At 39.8% G+C, this 12,617-nt stretch overlaps 3 protein-coding genes across 3 annotated transcripts in view; 1 reads left to right on the forward strand and 2 right to left on the reverse strand.

The window, feature by feature from the left end:
* Positions 1-2,842, reverse strand: ankrd66 (ankyrin repeat domain 66). Its single transcript, XM_004540082.5, has 3 exons — positions 2,685-2,842; positions 285-513; positions 1-174 (listed from the first exon to the last, which is right to left on the reverse strand). Exons 1-3 carry the CDS (start codon positions 2,821-2,823, stop codon positions 27-29), a joined length of 516 nt encoding a protein of 171 aa, XP_004540139.1. The 5' UTR covers positions 2,824-2,842; the 3' UTR covers positions 1-26.
* smc6 (structural maintenance of chromosomes 6) overlaps positions 2,801-12,617 on the forward strand; it is a 26,272-nt gene continuing 16,455 nt past the window's right edge. The window contains exons 1-3 of the mRNA XM_004540084.4: positions 2,801-2,884; positions 3,509-3,647; positions 4,410-4,486. The gene's annotated coding sequence lies outside the window, so the exon portion shown is untranslated. The remainder of the gene's footprint in view (positions 2,885-3,508; positions 3,648-4,409; positions 4,487-12,617) is intronic.
* The window catches only part of tdrd6b (tudor domain containing 6b), an 8,186-nt gene continuing 297 nt past the window's right edge, over positions 4,729-12,617 (reverse strand). The window contains exons 2-4 of the mRNA XM_004540086.3: positions 5,498-10,596; positions 5,339-5,410; positions 4,729-5,182 (exon numbers count right to left, since the gene is read on the reverse strand). Of these exons, the coding sequence (XP_004540143.2) occupies positions 5,364-5,410; positions 5,498-10,571 (5,121 nt within the window). The 5' untranslated portion in view covers positions 10,572-10,596 and the 3' untranslated portion in view covers positions 4,729-5,182; positions 5,339-5,363. The remainder of the gene's footprint in view (positions 5,183-5,338; positions 5,411-5,497; positions 10,597-12,617) is intronic.

Here is a 12,617-nt window from a genome sequence, read left to right on the forward strand (position 1 = left end):
GATAGAAGAAAACCTGCGTGAGGATTTTATTTCTGTAAATGGGATTTGGGCTCACATCTTGCTTCAGTTTTTAAGTTTTCTTTGTCCCGTTCTGCCCACTCCTCATCTGTGTCATCCACTGAAACCCCTTCTCGCGCTGATAGCTTGCGATAAACCTCGCACTCTATCTCTGCTCTGTAACACACAAAACAAGACCATATATTAATCATGTACAAGCATTATATTATATATAGTTTATTGTTATTAAAATCACAACAATTTGAGAACCGGGCTTCATGTCATACTTTTTAAGGAATCTAACACAGTCTTGGTGTCCGTATATCTCGGCTATACGCGCTGGCTTGTCTCCACAGCAGTCCTCCTTATCAATAGGTGCATGGAGTGAGTGCAGCAACCGCAGCACTGCCAGCCGACCAGACTCTGCAGCAAAATGGGCAGGGGTCCACCCATACTCTGTCCTCAGGTATGGTCTGGCTCCATGCTTTATAAGTATCCTCACCATTTCTGTGTGTCCTATGGAAAGATATAATTAGTTTGTGAGCAAGTTAAGAATACTTATTTTGATGAATTAGGGCTATTGGGGAAATTAAACAATATTGTGCAGAGTGTTTTATAAACGTTTTCAGGGACCCTCCTTAAGGTTTTGGCTCACTCATTTCTCTCCCTGTAAAAAACAGCAGCTGGACCTTTAGCTAGGAGCATGCCTGACACACAAAAAGCCACTCTTTTCATGCGTCTCCTCTCCTGTAGTGCTGATGAAGTACAGATTTTTCTCTAAAAATGTAGGGAGAAAAAGTAAAAAGGTAGTCATAAATACTCAAGTAAAGTGCAGAGAACGGAAAATTCTATTTAAGTACAGTAACAAAGTATATTTACTCCAGCAGTGTGGAGAATCTCACAATGGCTTCACCCAAAACCTTTGCTAATAATGGCCCACACCCTTTTTCAAGGTGTGAAAAAGGGTGTGGGCCATAGCAGAGGTTTTGGGTGAAACCATTGTGAGACCTTGCCTCGCCCTAAATAGCCAGAAAACCTGAAAAGAGACCTCTCTATGTTTGAAATCTTGGGAGATGTTGTCTTTGTCTATTGTGTGTGTGTGAAAAAGCCACCTTTCATCAACAGGGACAACTCACACTTGGGACTCTCCACCATTTGGTCTTAGAACTGAACAAGCTTCTCGGATGAGAGGCGAAACATCTTCAAGAAAAGTCCAGTCACGTTTTTTCCTTGATTCCTCTAAAAAAATGGTCAGGTACAAGGACCGGACTGAAAATGAGTAAAAAAGCAGGCCAAGCATGTCCAAATAATGTTGAAAGACTGGAAAACTATTGCTGAGGTCAAGGTAGTGGTTTCGGTAAAAATTTACGAACAAGTCTGGCACCTTGGAAGCAAAATATAAAGAAATGAGGTGTAGTGCAAGGCTTTTGTACAGTGCCGCACATGCCTAAAAGTACTGCGTTTCTGCAATCTGATTGGCTCATTAGAAATGACAATAAACGAGATGTTGAAAAGGTGTACCTAAAAAATTGGCTATAGTGTGTAATCACAGTTTTAACATACAAGCACAAAAAAGACATTGTTGAATATTTAGAGACTGGTCTGGACGCAGCAACTCAAAACTCTGATTCTTAGCAAACTACAAGGTTGGCCTGTAGCTCCCATGTTGGCTCACATTTTGTTTTTTGTCTCAGATGGCCTGACTCAGCAGCTGAGGGTAAATGCAGTTTCTGAATTTGCCTTTGCCCAACAAGTGCAGGAATGGCTCCTATATGCTCCAGATCAGATGGGTGGTGCAGGACACCCAATATCCAGCCCCATTCCAGAGTAAATTAGAATCAATGAATTCAAAATAATACACTGAACAAAAAAAAAGTTTTTATATAATAAACTGTTCTTAATTGATGCAAAGATAAAACGTAATGCTTAATAATATTGGGATATTATTATGGACATGTTAAATTGTAACATAATGTTTAACAGATAATGGTTATCCTGTTTTTAGATCATACACAACTGTCTTATGCACAGGTTTAAATGCTGATGATAATTTGCAGTGGTTTAGTATTAGTCCTGTTGATTTTTAAAGGATTATTTCATTGTTGCTTCACTATTAACGGAGCATGCAAAAGTGATGGAAAAATCAACATCAGAATTCAACACTGATTCACTTTTAACAGAGGGTGAAAAATTGATATAAAATAAATGTTCAACATCAATGTTGAACTTTAAAATGTATTTTATCCGACTCTGATATTGTTTCAATATTAATGTAGTTTAAAAATTTGATGTAATGTCAGATTTCAATGTTGAATCAATAGAATTGAGGAAAGGGCTTTTTTTTGTCAAGCTTTTACAGAAAAATCGTCATCTTTATGGCTATTAAAGGAGAAACTGTTTCCAAAGTATTTTTTAATGAATGCTGTCTACTGTATTAAATATTTAGTGAAAAGGCAGCTCTAACAAATATTCATGAATTCCGACTTTGTGCCTAAATCGTTTTTACGCACGGTATAAAGCGCAGTTTAGTGTACTGACACTAACATTTATGTTGCATAAACAGCGTACACGTGGTCTAATCACATTTTTCATTTTCCAGCGAATGCGAACAGGTAATTTGAGCCCAAGACTTGCGCAGTCACCAGGGGACACGGATACGCCTCATTTTCACGTATTTAACGAACTACCTTTAGCCGCTGCCCAGTGGAGAGGTGTCTTGCTGTACCAGTCGATGTCTTTCTGGTTGGGATTGCACTTATTTTCCCTCAGAAGCTCCTCAACTTGATCACAGTCGCCTGCTGCTGCAGCTTGGTGCAACTCTGACATTTTAACCTAGCAACAGTGGATCCTAGCAACGGATCAACACTAGATGGCTCCTAACCTGAAGGTAAAAACGCGGAAAGGAAACCAGGGCGTGTCTAGATCGTTATCAATAATAATAATATATTAATAAAAATATATTATTATTATTCAAAAACAGCAAGGACGCGATTTAAGTAAGGCTAGCCTGTCTTAGGAAGTGAAAACTCATTTTATGTGCTATAACAAGTAAAAAAAAGGTAACACAATCCACATTGTGTCTGTTTTTAGTGTGGAAATAAATCAGGCTAACATTTTAAGTGTCCTGTGCTTCACAGATATAGCCAGATTCTTAATTAATTGCTTTATTAGTTACAACATTATTTTATTCACATTCATGACTCTATACTGGTTTTCCACATCTGCTGACAAACAATTCCCAGATCTAATGGGCCTACATGAAGCACATTTATTACCCCAGTACATTTTTTCTTGACTTTAGTCATTTTGAACCTGCCACACATGTATCCCTTCCAGAGATGGGCAGTAACGAGTTACTGTAATCTGATTACTTTTTTCAAGTAACGAGTAAAGTAAGGGATTACTATTGCAAAAACGGTAATTAGATTACCGTTACTTTCCCGTAGGAACGCTGCGTTACTGCATTACTAAAACCCTGATTTTCTTGCAAGTGTAAAACTTCTTTTTACAGTGAAAAAAACCACCTAAACTTCCAAGCAAGCACCGGGAGTGCGCTACCACGTAATGGGAAACTCACGGATTCTTCCACTGACCGCTGCGGCTCACCTGCACCGGGGCAAACCTCTGCCTACGCCACTCCTGCTTTACAGGTGAAAATAGAGCAACAGGACCGCTAGTCTTTGATGTTATTTATTTTCTGCTGTGTTTTACTTGCATCTATTTGAAAGACTGAGTGTAAACACAAAAAAATAAAAAATAAATTATGCGCTGGAATGTGCAGAAAATAGGTTTAAATGTTAAACAAATTTCTTCCAGTCAGGGAATGGTGCATATAATTTAATTTTTGCTTGATGCATAAAGTTAAAAGATTAAAACTAATAAAACAAGTTTTAAAAAAAGACTTTTCCATTTGATTACCTTTTGTATGATGGATTATGCAGAAAAAGTGGGCTGAAAGATCTATTGCTTTATTACCTATTCAGGTTGTAAATCGTGTTTTTAAAAAGTAACTAAGTAATTAATTACTTTTGAAAATAAGTAATCAGTAAAGTAACGGGAATACTTTTGGGGGGAAGTAATCAGTAATTAGTTACTGATTACTTTTTTCAAGTAACTTGATCAACACTGATCCCTTCATCTAGATTCAAGACTTTGAAGACATGCTCTCTACTTTTAAGATTACGCTTAAATCTTTCCTTTCTGATAAAGCTTATAGTTAGGGCTGGTTCAGCCTGAACATCTCGCCATTAAAGGCTCGGGCTTGTGGAGGGGCTTCCTAAATGCACCGAGCATTTCTTCCCCAGGTGTTTATACACCACTGCAGCATGTCATTAATGTTAATTTTCATGCCACAGTCGATTTTTGTCTCATCTCTCTGTGTGTGCCCTTTTTCTCTTTCCTTTCTGCCCCAGACAGTTGCAGCAGATGGCTTCCCCCTCCCTGAGCCTGGTTCTGCTCAACGTTTCTTCCCATTAGAAGTTTCTAAACTGTAAGGAGTTTTTTTTTCAATCTCAAAAATTACTTAGATAATACCCCATGAGCCAGCACTGATAGTTTGAGTTTTCCACTCAGAGATTCTACGTTAAGACATAAAGTGCCTTAAAGTGACCGTTGTTTCATAAATGAAATGCCAAATAAATATCCATAGAAAAAAAAAATAAAAAATTAAACAGCACCAATTGTTAATGCTCAAATCTTTATTATAAGCAAATGCAAGTCATTTTGGATTAAAAGTGAAAACTGCTCTAGGAATCAAACCATCTTTAAGGATTGTCAAAAAACAAAAATATGACTCTGTACGCGTTTCTAGAGACTTGACCTGGTAAAGAATATTATAACCTGTTATAACAATAAATCCAAACAAATCTAAAAGCTATAAAAGCTAAGACTAAATCCCTTTTATTTATACATTCATCTTGATGATTTGGTTGTAGAGATTTATTCCAAGTCTGCATTACTGTTCTTTTAATCAGAGTACAAATGCTAAGCAGCTGCAAATCTGCCAGCCAATGCAGTCTGCAAAACTATCTGTTCAAATGTTTAGAAACCATGAAAATAAATAAACAAACCAGTTTTAATCTATGTAAACACTTTATTGGGACAAATATAAAAATAAAAAATGTAATAAGACAAATTGTTACTTCATATTGAAACAACGTATCAGACACATTTTGGCTCCCCAGAGCTGGAAGAAACAAAGAAAGATTTTTTTTAGTGCTGTCATTAATTCTCCATTTCTGGAAATTTACTTTTGATAGATAATTCATCTGTGAGTTGCTATTAATAATACATAAAAAAAAGAAGCATTTATCAAAAAGAGACCTTTATGTATTAAACGTACCGATTGCCGTATCACTTGACAGCTTTTAAGCCTCGTCAATCTCGTCCTTAGCACTGGTTTCATCCTTGTATACTGAAAAAAAAAAAAAAAGTCAAGATAAACTAAACTAGCAAAGGACCTTTCAGTCATTTCAGTAACACTAACTAGCAGTCTACTAACCTGATTCCACACTTTCTGCCAAGGCACCATCTCTGGCCACTCCTTTCCAGTATTTGTGCATTTGTTTGTTCACATTCACTCCCTCACACTCAATTTTAACGTGATACTGAGGAACAGTGATGTCCGAGTGGTCTCCGATGCTGATTACTGTCAGTCTGAGTGGTTTATTAATCACAAGGTTGAAAAAGTCATCATAAACTGTGTCATCCCAAGACTCCTCAGACTCCTTAAATCCATTTAAGCAGCACAAAAAGGCCTGAGGAGCCTTCTCCAACAGAGTCTGAGGCAGTGATCTTATATCACCGATGTCAACTTGAGACTCATTTCCATAGTCAATGAACACAACATGCAGTGAAGTTTCAGCGTTCTCAATAACCTGGGCTCTGTACCATTGGTTGTCATCGGAATACAGAGCGAGGCATGGACTGCCTGGACCAGGAGTCTCAGGGAACAGTTTCTGCTGTGCCTCTCCTGCTTCCTGAGCAAGCTGCGACACTTTGCAGAGGTCCTCTGTGTTGGCATATTGACACCAGAAGAAATGTGGTCCCACAATACAAGATGCATATACCATCTCTGTATCGTTGGGGGAAAGTCGCGGCTCTTTGTACATGCATTTAAAAACATTTTCTTCTGCAACGCAAATTTGTTTCACATCAGGTTCAGTCTGACCACCCTGTGGGAGGTTTTCTGTTTGATGGCTTTCAGCATCAACACATTCTTCTGTAACCGGATTCCAGTATTTCTGCATTAGTGTGTTCACAGCCACTCCTTCACACTCAATTTCAACATGATACTGAGGAACACCAACCTTTGAGTGGTTTCCTATGCTGATTACTCTGAGATTAAGTGGTTTATTAATCAAAAGAGTGTAAAAGTCATCGTAAACTGAGTCATTCCAGGAGCCCTCGGACTCCTTAAATCCATTTAAGCAGCACAAAAAGGCCTGAGGAGCCTTTTCCAGCAGAGGCTGGGATAATGATCTGATGTTCCTGATGTCAATCTCGGACTCGCTTCCATAGTCAATGAACAAAACATGCAGTGTGCTGTCCGCTTTCTCAATTACTTGGGCTCTGTACCATTGGTTGTCACTGGAATATAGAGCGAGGCATGGACTCCCTGGATGGGGAGTCTCATGGAGCATCGTGTCCTTCTGTGCCTCTCCTGCTTCCTGAACAAGCTGTGACACTTCACGGAGACCTTCTGTGTTGGCATACTGGCACCAGAAGTAAAAGGGATCCCCAATGCAAGAAGCATATACAGTCTCTGCATCGATTTGGGAAAGCTGTGGCTCTTTGTACATGCAAAGATTGTCATTTCCTTTGGGAGCATCAAAATGAGTTGTGTTGTTCTCAGTTTGAATGCCTTGGGAGAAACTTTCTGCTTGATCAGTCTGGTTCTCTGAATTTTCTCCTGACAGTGATTTCCTGTTTTCCTGCACTAAGCTACTGATGAACATCTTAACACATTCAATATTCACTGCATATTGAGGAACCGCCATCTCTGAATACTTTTCCTTATTAATGACTGTCAATTTGAGCGGCTTATCAACCACAAGATTGTAGAAGTCATCATACACGTCATCGTCCCAGGAGCCTTCACACTCAAAGCCATCTAGAAAGCAAAGAAATGCCTGAGGAGGAATCTCCAACAGATGCTGGGGTATTGACCTCACATCTTTAATGCTAACTTCAGACTCATTTCCATAGTCAATAAATAGAACATCGAGAGTACTGTTAGTCTTTTGAATTACTTGAGCTCTGTACCACTGGTTGTCACTGGAAAAGAGAGCAAGGCATGGACTTCCAGGCACCAGTACCTCAGGAAAAACTGCGTCTTGAATTTGCCCAGTTTCCTGAGCAAGCTTTGATATCATGTTGAGATCTTCAGTGTTGTACTGACACCAGAAATAATGTGGTCCAACAATGCAGGAAGCGTACACGTCCTCAATCCGTTTTTGAGAAATATTTGGCCAATTGTACATGCAGATGGTCAAGTTTTTCTCAAGGCAAGAATTGGAGTGCTGTGTGTCTGAGTCACTGTGGCAAATCTGAACAGAAGTCTCTGCTACAGTTTTGTTTTCAAGAGTGACAAGCATTATGGGTTTTGTTCCTTCATCCAAAACCGTTGCATGCTCAATCCGTGGTGAAGCGACATTAGCTGTGGATTTTGAACTCCCCTTTAAATCATCTGCAGCAGACATCCTATCGTTACCATGGACTCCATTTTGTCCTGCTGTCTCCACCAATACTGATTCTTGTGCTGAACAGCCTTTGTTCAAGCTGTTAAAGTGGTGCTGGTCAGTCTGCTGATTGACATCGGTCATTTTGTTTTGTTTAGTTTTAGCCATCCTCTCTCTGACTTTCATATTCACACTCACTGAGCCATCATACAGTTCAACAATTAGCTTTCCATTTTCCACTTTTGCCACGGAAATGGTGAAACTACGGCCAACAGCACGATCTGCAAACCACTGGTTGACCTCCTGGGGTAATTCTGCAGGGACATCAAACAGTCCGAGGGGAATAGCTTGCACTGGACATGACCTGGCCACGCTCGCTTCAGTGGGAAAGGGACAGATATCAGTTTCACTGACTACAAGAGTATCCCCATAGTCCACAAAGTGCACTTTGTGCTTTGGAGTTATTTCTACTACTTGACCTCTGTTCCACTCATTATCAGTGTACCTTGCAAAGCACAAGCTACTGAGTCCAAGAGTCTGATCTGAGCGCTGTGGCTCACTAAGGAGTTGTGCAACACTTTCCATCAATTTGTCAAACAATTTAGCATTCCTGTCCAGTTGGCAGTAGAAGTGATTGACAGTCTCTGAAGATGTTATCCACACATTTTCTTTACCACCCACCTCAATATTATATGTGGAGTAATTGTACACATCAGATGTGACTTGTGGAGGAGATTGCAGATGTGCCTCAGACTGTGCACATTTCTTATCCAGAAGCTCACGTGCACTACCAAATGCAGTCTGAATGTCTACCATATTAAGCAGCAGACCTTCTTCATCAGATTCCACTGCCTTTACAACGCATTTCAAACTACTGTCTGTCGACGCACTTAAATCCACAAACTTGTGAAACTCTGCTAAGGCATCGCTATTCCAAGTAGTGGTAACGGGATAAGTAGGACTCTTCAGACTGAATAAGCAACATGGGAAAGCCTGAGTACTTAGCCGCAAGAAAGCTGGATCAATGGGGTGCACATCTTGCAGAGGGACCTTTTGAATTTGACCATAGTCTATAAATCTCACGTCTACAACAGGTGAATTGCTATTAGCAACGATCCTTGCTCTGTACCACATGTTATCATCTGGATTACGGGCAACGCAGATGGACTGAATAAGTGGCTGAGAGCGGGCGGATGAATAGTGATTTTGCAGATCTTGCATAAGGCATCTGAGGGAGTCGTCATCTTCTGTTATTTGACACCAGAACTTCTGTAGGCTTTCAATGCAAGACACCTTTACAGTGACACTACTTCCTACAGTGAATGCACTGTCATGACAAGCACTTTGCAACTCAGAGCAGAAACTTGATGTAGTATTCCCATTGCAATCTACTGCAGGTTCAGAGCTTGCTTTCATATAAATGTCACCGTTACAAGAAGGAGATGCACACTCTTGTCCACCATTGACCGTTTTGTTTTTGGAGCTTGGCGCAGTTCCCTCCGGTATACCATCAGGAATGACATGGACTTTGTTCTGTAAATTCATGCATTGTTCATCTTCAAGTAAACTGAGAATGGATGAGTTAAGAGATTCATTCTGGACAATTAAATCCTGCTCAAGCTTAGAGAGGGGAATAAAGTCTGCCTTCTCCAGAAAAGAACTGTTGACACAGGTAGCATTAGCTGCATAGAGTGTAACATTATAGACATCTTGAGTCGCATCATAGTGGTCAAACGTCACCACCACAGTCTTGTTCAGCAGGAGTGATTTCAACAAATCTGTCTGCACTGCAGTCCACTCTCTGCCATTTTCTTTTATTCCATTTAGAGAACAACGATATGTGATAACTGGCATTCTCAGGAATTTGCCAGCCAGTGGCCTGATGTCTTCAACAGGCACCAAGTCATTTTTTCCTTCATCCACATGAAAAACTTTTACAGCACCATCACAGGTCTCAATGTTTTGCTTTAGTAATGAGCGGTACCATCTGCCATCTGTCCCTTTAGCAGCACATGGATCCCCACAGCTCTGCGGAAGTTCCTCTCCAAAACTAGAGCTCTCTTCATAGTGTTGATGGATCTGTTCAGACAATATCTTCACTGCTTTTGAAAGAATAACAAGCTGGCAAAAAACATTTTCTGGATCAATTACCTCAGTCACATAAACCGTTTCCAAAATGTCAGTAAGCAGCTCTGGGTAAAAGTATTGGTTATGTTTAGCAAATTGGCTGCTAACATTCAGGCTCTGTTCCTGTGTTACATCAAAGGCCTCAGAAGACTCATCATTGGGCAAATTTAGACATTTCAGTACAATATTTTTAAATTCCTCCACTGGGATCTTCTTTGCAACTCTAGACTTGCACATGTGCTTCGAAACAACTGGTATGTCAAGGAGAATTGTCCTATCCGGCATCAGTACATATTGAACGAGTCCCCTAAACTTCTTCCCAGGCAGAGACATCAAAAACTTTGTAGCTCTATGAGGGAAATTTTTCTCAAGGGACAAGATATTTGCAAGTATGCAACATTCGATTTCAGGAGGCAGGAGAAAGCTGTCATTTTGAGCCCATGCTAAAACTGCACTTGTGGCAATGTGGGGCTGCCCCTGATCAATTAGAAAAAGACTGTATGTTTGACTTTCAATCGATACGATCCGAGCTCTGTGCCAGGTTTCGTTGATGCAGACCAGACAGAGATCCCCTGGTTTCCCTTCTAATCCAGAAAACTTCCTGTGAGGAGTCTGAATTTCCTCTCTCATCTGCTCGTAAATGTGTTTCTTCTCATCATCCATGTTTACCCATAATTCCACAAGACCACAGTTGGGTTTCAGGTTCACCCTGGTGATGAGAACAGAGATTTCTGTTCCTGGTGCTGGAAGCCCGGGAATTGAACACATCGTGAAGCTTAGACATCAAATATATCTGCAAAATAGTAAAGACAAATGTGTTACGACTTAAGAAAAAAAAAAAAAAAAAAAAACTTCAGTCCATTATTTTTTTTAAAGGCACTTAAATTGTACTAAACTGTAGTGTGGCCTAGGTTACTACCACTCTGCATTTAATGATAGCAGCCCCTCCCCGAGCCTGGTTATGGTGGAAGGTTCTTCTTCCCATTGTTGCCAAGTGCTTGTTCACAGGCGGTCATCTGATTGTTGGGGTTTTCTCTGTATTATTGTAGGATCTTAAACTTCCAATATAAATAACTGAAAAGGCGATGCTATTGTGAGTTCAACAGCATACAGATTTGAATTATATTCAGTTTTATACAAATAAGACTGAACTGACTTCACAACTGCTGCAACGCCATGTACTGTGATGATGGTGCATGCATTTTTGTGTTATAGTCATCTATGTCAGAACTGTTAGCAGAGAAACAAAGTAACACTTTGCATAATTTCCATGAGATAGCAATTTTTGTTATTTTCTAACCATTAACCAACCAAAACGTATATAATCTGAACTGACTTTGCAGTAATTTCTAATGTAACTGGAAAAGTTGTTAAACACACCAGATGATTATTTGGCCACATGTGCATTCAACTATTTTACTTATGCATTTATCTCATTGCTTATTCTTATAAGAAGAGGATTATTATTCAGGTCTGTATGTCTTGGGCTGCAGAGGAGTCTCAGGTTTCTTAAAAACATTCACTTGTTGGACTGTTTAACCGCTCACTTAACTGACAACAGCAGATGAACAAAAACAAATATGATGATAGAGAGAAACAAATTTGTGCCATTTAAACCACTCAAAAAAAAAAAAAAGCAGCAGCTGTTTGAGTTCTTTTTGACCTACTGTGATCTACTAACAACTAATGTGCAATTTAATCTAACTTCAATCAGGCCACAGAATTGCAGTGAGACTGGTGGTGTTCATTTACAAAACAAACAAGCTATATGGTAAATGGCCTGTATTTATATAGAGCTTTACTTAGTCCCTAAGGACCCCAAAGTGCTTTAAACAACCAGTCATCCACCCATTCGCACACACATTCACACACTGGTGATGGCAAGCTACATTGTAGCCACAGCCACCCTGGGGCGCACTGACAGAGGTGAGGCTGCCGAACACTGGCGCCACCAGTCATACACAGGACTTAATGACCCATCTCATTATTAGCACATTAAAAACTACACATAAAGACAGCTCAGGCAGCCTGATGAGGAGAGACACAATCAGGATCAGGTGAGAAAGCAGATCATTTAAATTTCACAACACTGGCATTCGGTGCCATCTACTGTCCATCTGCAGAACATGCCAACATTTTTAAAAGATATAACTTTAAGTTTATTCAGGTGAAAGATGTCTATCCAGGTATGCTTTTCCTGCACTGGCACTGTGTTTGGGGTCATTGTCATGCTTAAAAATAAAGCTGCTGCCAATCAGACGCAGATGGTGTTGTATTGTGGATCAAAATCTGATGCTAAGAGACCACCAGCACCACTGGCTGAAATGCAGCTTTAACATGTTTTACAGATGGCTGTAGACACTCACTGTTGTACCTCTCTCTCTGGACCTCCTTTGTACAACCACTGGAACCAAAAATGTCAAACTTGGATTCCTCACTCTTTTCTTAAAGCTTAGATGTGTAACCTTCACTGTTTGTCTGCTGTTGATAGTTTTAGGCCTGAAACGTTTTTGGCCACCACAAACATCTTTTAACAAATACTGCAGACTTTGCATAGATATGCTAAGTTTTCGGGGAATAGGTCTTTGGGAATCACCTTGTTGGTGCAAAAATAAACAGTCTACTAGCCTCAAGTGCCTAAAGATACAATTCAGTATTGGTTATTTACTAAGCTGTCTATGATGTGTCACCAACACTGATTCAAAGCTTGAGTTACGGGACTATTTTTAATGCTTGAATGACTCATAGATCAAGAAAAAAAGAAAAGAAAACATGAGGTGACCAAAGAAAACGTTTGAAAAATCTTCAGAAAGT

Source organism: Maylandia zebra, linkage group LG19, assembly GCF_041146795.1.
Source record: "Maylandia zebra isolate NMK-2024a linkage group LG19, Mzebra_GT3a, whole genome shotgun sequence".
Taxonomy (NCBI): Eukaryota; Metazoa; Chordata; class Actinopteri; order Cichliformes; family Cichlidae; genus Maylandia; species Maylandia zebra.